The sequence below is a fragment of the Mytilus edulis genome, chromosome 7 (assembly GCF_963676685.1).
Source record: "Mytilus edulis chromosome 7, xbMytEdul2.2, whole genome shotgun sequence".
Classification (NCBI taxonomy): domain Eukaryota; kingdom Metazoa; phylum Mollusca; class Bivalvia; order Mytilida; family Mytilidae; genus Mytilus; species Mytilus edulis.
Genome location: NC_092350.1, coordinates 48170694 through 48182848, shown reverse-complemented (window position 1 = coordinate 48182848; position 12155 = coordinate 48170694). Strand labels below are relative to the sequence as shown.

Here is a 12155-nt window from a genome sequence, read left to right as displayed (position 1 = left end):
TTATAGTCACTAACAATGCAATGGCAAATAAAGGCAACAGTAGTATAGCGCTGTTTAAAAGTCATTAACGATTGAGAGAAAACTAATCCGGGTTAAAAACTAGAACCGATGGAAACACACAAACTACAAGGGAGAAACATGAAACGACAAGATAAGATAAGATAAGAAATTTTATTTCAAGTCGGGTTATATTAAATACAAACATAAGCTCTGTAGAGCTTTTTGCCGACATTAATAACAATAACAACACACATATTAAGATACATAAAACACACATATGAGACATACAAATTATGATAGCTATATTGCTAGTAAAAAGTTCATAAATAAAAAGCATAGCACATGCAAGCAAAGCACTAAAACTGAAACATAAGCACATGCAAAGCAGAATGAAATAAATAAAGCAAACTAATTTCTATAAGCTACATGGAACAAACAGTTAACACAAAATAAAATAAAGGTATTAAGCTCTGCAGGAGCCACACCTGCATGAGTTGCCATTCCAGTTGTTGATCATACTTTTAAACTGGTTTAGGTTTGTCTGTGCACGGATCGTGTCAGGCAACTCATTCCATAGTGTAGCTCCAGCATATCTTAATGAATGAAGGCCAAAATGTGTGGTTCTCACCTGTGGAATTTCAACAGTTTGTTGTTTTCTAAAAGTATAAGATACATTTTTAAAATTAATGATATCATGGAGATACACCGGTGATTCTTTATGTAATATTTTAAAAGTTTCTATTGCCATCATTCTTAGGCGTCTTATTTTTAAAGAAGGTAAACCAGATTTTAACAACAGAGTTTCATAATCACTATCAAAATCTTCATATATGAACCTCAAGGCACGTTCTTGTATTTTTTCCATCTTTTTAGTATTACCCTCCCCACAAAAATGCCAAACCACAGGACAATAATTGAAATTAGACATAATATATGAATGATAAATAGTTAACCTTCCCAATTTAGATAGATGTTTTCCAATTCTTTTAAGAACATTTAACTGCCTTGATGCTTTTTTACAAATATCAGAGATATGAGTTTTAAACTTGAGTTGATAATCTATTGTCACCCCCAGGAGCTTTACCTCAGTGTCACATAAAATTTCATTCCCGTCCAAATTGAATTTAATATTTCCACTTTTTGATTTATTCCCAACAGCAATAGCCTGAAATTTATCTGGATTAGCTTTCATTTTGTTATTAGCAAACCAATCAATTAAAACAGCACTTTCCTTTTCCAAAGATTTAACTAATCCATTTAGGTCTGGTCCTGAGTGTGACAATGTATTATCGTCTGCATAATTATACAGTTCATTTTCTTTCACAAAATTGAAAATGTCGTTTAGAAAAATATTAAAAAGCACAGGACCCAAAATCGAGCCCTGCGGTACACCTTTATAGATATTTTGCCAGGTACTAAAATATGCACCGACTTTTACACACTGTTTCCTATTTGATAAATAATTATCAATTAAATTAAGTGCCTCATTTGACAGGCCATATGCCTTCAATTTTAAAAGAAGTAAATTATGGGGTAAGCAGTCAAAGGCCTTAGAAAGGTCCATTAGCACAGCAGCCACATATAAATTTTGATCGACTGCTTTTTTCCAGTCCTCAATGACTTTTAGTAAGGCGGTGTTACAGCCATAGCCAGGTCTAAAAGCTGACAAGGAAGGATGAAATATTTTACTAAAATATTCTATTAGCTGCTGATATATGGCCCTTTCAAAGAACTTTGACACCACCGGAAGAATGCTAACAGGTCTGACAAAAACACTAAAGTGCAACAAAAAACAAACGACAATGCAACATACATAGAAACGAACTAAAACCGAAAGACGACGAAAAAAGCAAAACACCAGTCTACATAACACAAAATACAAAAAAAAAAGACTTCTTAAAACGAACTTGAAGTAAACTCATGTGCCAAAAACAGGGTGTGTTCTCAGGTACTCAAGAATCAAAAGGTGACTGAATCATGCTTCACTTGTGGCACCCGTCTTGTTGCACATGCAAGTACAAACTCGGTGGTGTCGACTCGTAAAACATTATATATTGATGAAAATGTGTTAAATTTACATTAGACGGACTGACAGGCGGAAAGTGATGATAATAGCCCAAATTACCCTGATTGCAAGGTAAGCTTATACCATTCTAAATACTTTCATGGAATCTTTAGGCTTGGCATGCAACGACAGAAACTAAATACAGCAGCTATAATACTATATCATTTTAGGATGCACAAAAGCTAGGTCCATTTCTATTTTAAAATATTCATATCATTTCACTTGGTTCAGGACGCTTTTACACCCAATAATTATTTTTTTAAAAGAAGCATTTTATTCAATTCATTGCTATTTTGAACTAACTTTAAATAAAGCTAATACTTACAATGAACAATGCCCTTTCCTGGATCTTGGTATATATGTCTTCAACGAAAAGCTTATAATGCCAACATTTATGATAAAAGTGTTGGTTTTTATTTCCTATTGTTAATTATCCATTTTTAGATGTTAACGTTCCCTTGTCACCATCATATGCAGAGGCGGATTTAGGGGGGAAAATTTGGTTGCTTATATAGGGAATCACTGAAGCGTGATTGGAGCGGGCCCCCTCTTAGGTCAATCAGTGGGCCCCCACTTATGAAAATTTCTTTACATCGTAAATACTCTCTCATTTTATTCATATGATGATGCTTTTATCTGAAAAATAGTCTACACAAAATGTTTATTTTTTTTCACAACCAGTAGCTTGAAAGATCTTGAAAACAATCTAGGTGGCCTCTCATTATTATTATGAAGATTTTCATTTAAACTAAGTTTGAAAAACTCTCATTTTTTTACTACCATGTTTACACTATGATACTAAGTAAAATACATTTTTTCAAAGTATGAAAAACTTTCACTTTTTATTTTTTTACTGAATCTATGATGTTATGATTTGTGAAAACAGTATTTTACATTCTTTATTTGGCCAATCATGGACCCTTGTGGCTTTGTAAATTTCATACAATGATAACATTTTTTCTTAAGATAATTAAACACTAATGACATTTATATAGAACAATAGCAGAAATTGTGTTTTACACCTGTGATTTAGTAACCATGACACTATCAAAATGTCATAAATAATCTGTGTTTCCGGAAAATTTGAGTCATGTCCGTCATTATAACTTCCGTATGATTGATCACGTGACGTCGTCCCACCCTGAACACACAAACTTTGTATCTTCATTTTCTAGTGTTTTTATAAATTTTCAAGATGAGTCGAACAACAGTGGACCTTTCTCATGAACAAATCGATGAATTAGTGGCAGCTTTTCAAACGGTAAGTTATATTAAACATTTTATTTATAAATAGCCAAGTTCCCAAACCGGTCAACGAGGAAGCCATTTTCCAATGCGTCACCTGGAAAAGGGGGATTCTTTAAAGTGGCATTCAAATTCATGTGGAATTATAAATTTAAAAAAAACATAAGTGTGAAAATAGTTCCTAGATTCATTACTTTTCTAAACAAACAGACTCCTAAGTTATCTTGGTACATGTAGTCATGACAGTTTTGAAGAGTAAATTTTTTAGAACATAAAACATTTTGCCTTGAAATTTATTAAAATATTAACACATTTTAAATTTCTTATTCTTAAAAAATTATGTCGCATTCAAAGGCTATTAAAATATTTGATTTTTGATACTTTTTGATTGAGAAAAAAAGGGGATTCGCAGGAGAAAATTGGGAATTTCTAAGCATACATGTACACGTAACTTTTGTACCATAAGAATACAGGTATTCTAGTCATCTTTCATTGCTGATACCTGTTAAACACAGTGGTTTTTGCATATTTTTTTTCTAAGCACAAAACAAAATTGATGACACTATTAAAGACAAGAAAGAAGATCAGTCGTACTGGTCAAAGTAAAATCCTGGAGGTTTATCATGTTTATAACGGTACACATGTATCATCATGATTCATGATTATGAGTATTAATCAGAGCTGTTGTCTAATTAAATGAATTATGATCTCTTACTTGAACAGTCCTAGTTTATCAAACAAAATTTTATAGGACCAAAGATAAAAGAGGATTATTATATATATATAAACAATGAAAAAAATCAAAGATTGCATTTAGGTTGTCTTGAGTTTGTTGAGGTACCTTTAATAATTTTATCATGTTTATCATGAATATAATATTGTGAAACACGATCAAGATATATATTCTTCATGAACTTAAAGTACAACCATGCTAACCTTTTTAAAGGAAGAAATTTACATCAGGAAACTATTGTGGACTTTTCTAAATGATTCAATCTACATGATCTAACACTGAGTGTTGTTCTTCCCCACCAAAATGTAACCCACTGAGTTGTGAATGATTATTATATTTTTCATTATATTTTCAAGTAAATACCAGCATGTTCTGGTAATCATGTAGTTTCATCTCACAAAAACCTTATTCATGTGCATGTTTGTTGATAGTTTTATATAGCCAGTCATGCTAGTCTTCATTAAAACTTTAAGGGCTTGAAATTACTTAAATGGAGAATATTATTATATTCATAAGGACTATTTCCGTACCAATTCCTCCTACTCATGATTATTGTCATATCTGCATTATGTTGCTAATTTCTACTGCGATTGATTAACCACATATATAGAAGTAGAAGAAGTGCACTTTTAACTACAAGACGTTAAGGTACAAAATCTAAACACAGTTGTTTACTATACATGTAGCTATCGGGGGCAATTTCATTCACAACATTTCACCTTGTCAAAAATGTAACATGTTAAACCGAAAGAAACATATGCCTTGTAGTAATACAAATTGATTGCCACCCGTATTATTGATGCCATGTAATTTTACCTGTCATCGAGACCAATACCTGTGAAAATTGGACCTTTCTTAATGTTGATGAATTGGGTCATACATTTTATACATATTGACATAATTACAGGTGATTAAACAAATATGTAAACATTTATATGGCCTTAGTATGGGTCATTTGTTGTCTATACCTGTGTAAATCTACCTGGCCTGGGGTAAAAGTCATTAAAGTCGTCAGGATAATATTATCACCTCATAAAAAACATCAGATAGCCTCAGTTTAAGAGACAGATTTAGATTTACAATGATTTTAGATCAACTGATGATATATTGGCCAATTTCACACTTGTGAATATTTTATTATTGTTCAATCTTCTTGTTTAAATACATTTAAAGAACTTTAAAAATTAATTTGTGTGAAAAGTTCACAAAAGTCTTTCTAAATGAACCTGTACTATAAAATAATACTACAGAACTTTTGCAAGAAAGTAATGTTTATATATGAACATGCATATACATGTAGCAACATTTTTTTGTTAAAAATGATAAATGATCACAATACACCATGTATACATGTACTTGTATCTTGGACCACAAATAATACACACCAAATATAAATATGAAATTTTGAATTAAGAAAGATCATTGCAATTAAAAGAGCATGATGTACATTAGTCATTATATATTTTCGTAATCTTGATAATTATGTAATAATAAGCATTTCTGGGCAGTTTTAACTGTCTACATCAGTACATGTAATAACTCAAGACATAGACACAGTCACTGTAACAGTACAATTGTCTAAGTGCTAAGTATCCCTTTATAACTAATGTAAGTTTTGTAGTCTCTTCAAAATACATGACCTGAGATATTATTTCAACTTGAAACACTTGAACCATCTGTTGTTTATTCTTCCTTTCAAGTTTCCCGTTCTCTTAAGGGATGATTTCCTTTCTCATATCCTATTTTAGTATTTAGTGTAAATCTTTTTTTCCTTGTCAATTAATAAGTGCTTCATTTAGTGTTATTGTAGGAGTTTCTTTCACAAGTAGTTCACATATTTACACATGATTATTTTTTACAAGAAATTATGTTTTATTTAGGGCAAAATGAAAAAAATATGTTTTATAAGATTGACCCACTAAGGTTTTATATATACATCACATGTATGCACTTTCAGTAGTGATTTGTGTCAAAAGAGCAGGTTTCTCCATACATTCTGATATTATATGGCTAGACAATCTTCAGCCCCATATGTACATGGACAAAATATTATTTTGAAATTCCTGTTTAGTATCTGCAACTCATCATGGTCTTTGCAAGGGGCAGGGTATAATTTAGTGAGCTTCGTTCTCAGTACTTCTCGTTTAGACTAAAGGACAATATTGAACTTAACATTGACACCACGTTTTAAATGTTGTTAGCATCCCTTCTTTTATGAAAATTATTTTTGATGGGTTCCTTCAGAAGTTTGCACATTATGGACTTTTAAGGGTGCCTGGCTGTCATTTTGTTAGCAGTATGCTCCCAATACTTATATCTTCTAGTATAGACTTTGGAAAATTAAGAATGTAACAATACATGTACATAACACCAGTGCTTGTCTAATATTGAAGACTTCATATTGTCCTCTAGGTGTTGTTTGGTTATTGTGTTGGTGTCCTATTGACAAAATGATTGACATGATTGAAGTATATATCATTCCACACATGAGGTTTTTTTTGTTCATTATTTTACCTTTTAGTTTAAGTCACACTTTTTTGAATTATTACATAAAATTACAACACAATAAAACATGATATTATAACTAAAGTGTAGCTACTCATTGCTACTAGTGGAGTTTTAAATCCACAAAACAGATCAGTCACAGAACATCATAAGAGTCTTGGACTAAACTATATAGTTTTGGGGCTGAAGATTGTCTAGCCATGACCTATTTTATGATTTAAGGACAGTCCAGATGATCATCAATTACATTGTACAGTGTTGTGCATATATATAAGTTTTCCATATTTTGAAGGTTTAAAACTAATATTTGTACAAAAACATGACATGTACAATGTATAAAGAAAACTTCACCTGAACTAAATTTTTACTCATAGCTAATAAATACTTTACAAAGTTTGACCAAATAAATATTTGTAAAAAATGTCTCAATTTTATACTGATGCAGTTGCATCATCTGTTTTATGGCAGCTCTCACTTCTGGTAGTTCTTAGATAGATATATTAGATGACATTGTATTGGACAAATGTTGGACAACAGACGTAAGATTAATACATGTAGAAAAAAGTATATTGTCATTTGTATAAATTTTCTACACATTTATTATTGAATATTTAAAAAATTATTTTATACACTCATAATGCTTTATAAGATACCATGGTATAAAACAGATATATAACTGTATTTATGGTTTATATATCATGTATATATACCCTAAGGAAATTGTTGATAAAGCCAAGTTAATTTCCTGTTTGAATCAAGCAATTATTTTTATCTACAATAATGCCAAATATATAATATGAGTTGTAAACATTGTAGTAAATGCTTTAGGGAGCATTTCACCGACATGACTTATGTACAGTTCATCTTTGCTATCATCATGATCATGAGAAACCTATCCTCTTTTCGGATTAAATTGGACAGCATATATATATTCTCCAAAAATTAAAATTGACATGATTGACATATATGGAAAAGGGGGGGGGATGAAACTGTTAGATTAATTGCATTATTTCCCTGTGGTACTGTCAATTTTAGGCTATTTCGTGGCGGCCAGTTTTTATTGGTGAAGGAAGTGGGAGTGCCCGTAGAAAACCCAGAAAATCCTAGTCGATTAAGATTGGAGTCTAGCACACCCCCGCGAGGGAGGTTTGAATTCACAACCTCAGTGTTGACTGGCTAGTGATTTCAGTAGTAACAACTGGCCACTGAGGCCCCTACTGTCAAAAAAAGCTTCAGATTGCTTGTATGTACCAACCTCTGCTCTGTAATGAACTTTTAAAAGTCTAAACTTTCTGCTGCTGCAGAAACTTGGATCTATTGTTCAAAATCAAAATTAATAGTGCATATAATCATATGTATAGTGTAATATATACATTGTATGTACATCAAGATAGAATAAAGCCATGAGCTAGATAAACTTGGTGGCAAAAGGTTAAAATTTATTTCACATGAAAATAACTTCTTTATGGATATTATATTGAATCATGACAATCGGTTGATGGGTGACATAGCCGTTTTATTCTTCTTTTATGAAAGTGTAATGGTGTGTTTTGAACAACTCCTGCATTTGACAATTCATCAGCCAGACCTCTTCTATTTAAATGTATACATTATGTTATATTTATTTCCCCATTTAAAGTCAAAAGAATTTAAACAGGATGATTTTACATTGCGGCCCTGGTATTTTAAAACATGTTTATTCAGCTAAATTTAACATCAATTGAATGCATCTTTGTCCAATTTAATTCTGTTTATACCTTTATACATCTTACAGTTTATATACAATGTTTTTAGATGTAGCAAATTAAGTAATCAGAAGCTAATGGGGCTACTGAGGGGAGGGATAAAAATATTAAAGTTCAAGGAAAATTAATTTTAATTTTGGCCCATTACAAATGTAACGAATTCGAACCTGAACCGATGCAAAAGCTGATCTAAATAAAAAATGGTCCATCATGTACTGAACTTTGTCAATAGAAGTCTTTAAAGAAGTGCATGTAGACCTAGGTCAGTAAGTGTCATGCTTGTGGCAGTCTTCATGTAATACTTTTGAATCCACAGACTGGAAGCTGAATAATTGCAAAATTTTTCAGTAATTTCTACTCATAAAGAATGTTTTGGGGAATTATGTGTTGACCACTGATACTGATTAAGTCACATGAGATTATTCAGTTTTTCTAGCCCCGGTGCAATTAAGAGCTTGACATAGACACTATACTTAAAAACTGTCTGTTGACCTCTAGACGGTTTTTTTATGTGCTGTTTATTGTCCATCATTGAACTATACTACATGTATAGTACACCCCTTGATATTGGTATGTACTACATCATCACATCATGTGACAAAAAAAATGTCATGATCAATATTAAATACCCGACTTTGTTATTTGCATATTGTGGATTTGACCTTCAAACACTACCATGTAACACTTCAAATTTTAATTATCAGTCATAATTTTATAAAGCTACTGAAAGTAAAATTTATGACACACATGTAGCTATAGAATGGTTTGATACTTTTGAGTTATACATAAACAATTGTGCATACTGAGTTTATATATATCTTTTTTTATCTTGATAAACAAGAGTCCATTCTTTTAGTAAAATTGATTATTTTAAATAAGGTGTGGTCTTTCGAACACCTTTGTAACTACATACTAACATAGACAGGTATATATATAAACAGATTCAGCTTTAAAAATCTGTCTATTAAACCCACATGCAGCATTTTTTACATGGTTTGGTTACCTTCCACGGATTTAAACGGTTATCTATGGATGTCGATCGGTAGAGTTTAAAAGCTTACGACACATGTTACCCAATCAAGTGTTCAATGTTTACATATTTAACCATTTCTTTGTGGACTATTTACTCGGTAGATTGAGAGAAGATTGATTGATCACTCTCGTTTAGCATGTCTAGGTTGAAAATAGTCTTTTTCAATTGAATGGTTATAATACATGTAATATATTACTACTAATTAGGACGTGATTGAAGGTTTACCTGACCAAAATGTAAAGTAAAGAGCACTTAGTTCCCTAGTACTTAGTAGGAAAAAGGGGAAGGATTAAGATCTAAACAGCTAGTTTGATACAACCAAGTTTGGTTCATAGTGACACTGAGTCTATGATGTGATTGTCCCAAGTCAAGAACTGCATAAGCAATAATTAGTGGTTGTGACCTTATAATTTTGTTCATTTGGTGAATATAAATTATCAGTAATGAGTAAATCTTGAAAGCTGACATTAACTTAATAGTGAGCATAAATTATATATATCCAAAACTCATTTATCACATTTTCCAAGATTTTGCACCCTCATTTATGCTAATGAACAGTATCAAATCCCATCTTGATATACCAGGGCCTCCACTCGAAACAGTTTGGGGCTATATTGCTTTACCTAATTAAGTGTCTGTCCCTTCATCTTTTACACTCCAACACATATTTGTGTGGCAGTCTTTTCCTCTGTCTGCATTTAGGTTTTGAGTTGGAACCCTTCTCCATCAACATATATTTAAATCAAAAGAAATCTTGATACATTATGTACAATATTAGAGGCAGCTGTCACATTTTTTCTTCAATTTATTTCACATTACAATTTTTGGCCTTAATTTCTCATTTGTTTTGAATTCTTAATAATCCCTTTTCTTACAAATTTTATTAAAAAATCGACCAACAATTGAAAAAACATCCTGCTTTTTAACATCCTTATGAAATATTTCCTCTATTTGACATTATAGTACAATTGTTAATTGTCTTTAAGATCATGAGAATTAAGTGTAAAGTCGTGTACTTGAAAAAGGATATTTATTTGAAGCAATCACATGCTACAAAAGTACAAAAATCCTACATTCATGTATATATATTAAGAAAAAGAGTAATTAAGAAGTGTTATATAACCATGCAAGAGGCATAATAATATTCCTCCCTTCTAAACTTAATAAAACAAAAATGTGAAGTTGATACAAGCTTAAATAATACAATATAAGACTGGTGTATTTACTTCTGATTGCATGTACTTGTAGTAAGAAGAGTTGGTATTTAAGGTTAACGTAGTAAGAAGAAGAGTTGGTATTTAAGGTTAACCTTAGAATCCTAAATTACTTCATGGTTCTTATTGACTTATTAAATATATATCAGGGATGATTCCAGGTGTTTTCAAATGGGTCCCTTGAACATCAAATTGGGAATTTTTATCCCAATTGGGAATTTTTTATGCATACAATCTAAAACGAAATACTATCATTTTCCTGACCTGTAAAAACGGAAAATATATATTAAGTTTGTTTCACCTGTACACTGATTGAAGAAGTTATTGGATTTAGACCAGGGAAGTTGTAATACATGAATACCATTGCACATGATGCACTATCATCTTTAGGCATATAAACCAGCTAACATAAACCTATGGCACTTAAGCAGTTTAGCTTTTTATTCGAATTTCAAATTATCTCAAATTATCTCATAATATATAAGATATCTTATATAACATATTAAATTTGTATAAGATATCTCATTTAATATATGAGCTATCTTATATAATTTATTTTTTTTAAGCTATCTTATATATTATATGAGATATCTTATATACTTTATAAGATATATTCTAAAGTTTATAAGATATCTCATTAAGTATATGAAATATGTTATAAATATTTTTTATACAAGATATCTTATATAGTTTATTGGATATCATCTTAAGAAAATTATATAACATATATTATATGAATTATCTTATAATTTCTATACGATGTCTCTAATAATATATCTCATATGATATATATAGATTCTACCACTGCATCGAGTGTAATACGATGTTCATCCACTCGAAACAGTTAAATTCTCAAATTTAAAACGCAAGGCTTGCCCAAGCGTTTCAAATATTTAAAATTTAACTGTCGAGACTACGACGAGAGTGGATAAATATCGCATTACACGAGATTTGGTGGTGGAATCTGTTTCTCTAATGATTTTCTAACATTATGCAGGCAAACTTATTCCTTCTTTTCGAATGATCTGCTAAAAGATGGGTTCTTTCTATGTGACGTCATCAGGCATGGTCGCCTTGTTTCATGCCGCACAATAGGAAATTCAGCGGAAAGCAAGAACATTCGACGTCATAATCGGATTTTAAACAATGAAGTACTGAGATCAAACGAACCACACGTTGATTTTTGTTTTTATACAATGGGTGCAGAAAGGGATAAATTGACGAAGAATTAGAGAAATAATATATCTTAAATAATCTTTTTTATAAGATATCTTAAATAAATAGATATCTTATATAATAAAGAAGATATCTAATATTGATTATAAGATATCTTATAAGCATATACTTCATAAAAGATATCTTATATATAGTTTATAAGATATATCATATTGTTTATAAGATATCTGACAAAGAAAACTATATGAGATATCTTATAAACTATAAAAGATATCTCATAAATTTTATAACATATCTCATGAACTATGTAAGATATCTTTTAAACTTTATAAGATATCTTATAAACTTTATAAGATATCTTACAAACTATATAAGACATTTAATGAACTATTATATAAGATATCTTATAAAGTTTATGAGATATCTTGAAGTTAGATTA

General features: G+C 30.7%; 2 protein-coding genes across 2 annotated transcripts in view; one reads left to right on the top strand and one right to left on the bottom strand.

The window, feature by feature from the left end:
* Positions 1–463: 463 nt before the first annotated feature.
* On the bottom strand, positions 464–1192 carry LOC139483173 (uncharacterized). The gene has a single exon (XM_071267208.1). It carries the CDS (start codon positions 1190–1192, stop codon positions 464–466), a length of 729 nt encoding a protein of 242 aa, XP_071123309.1.
* A 1847-nt stretch (positions 1193–3039) lies between these two features.
* The window catches only part of LOC139481664 (plastin-3-like), a 30964-nt gene continuing 21848 nt past the window's right edge, over positions 3040–12155 (top strand). Inside the window, exon 1 of the mRNA XM_071265117.1 lies at positions 3040–3326. Coding sequence (XP_071121218.1) covers positions 3261–3326 — 66 coding nt within the window. The 5' untranslated portion in view covers positions 3040–3260. The remainder of the gene's footprint in view (positions 3327–12155) is intronic.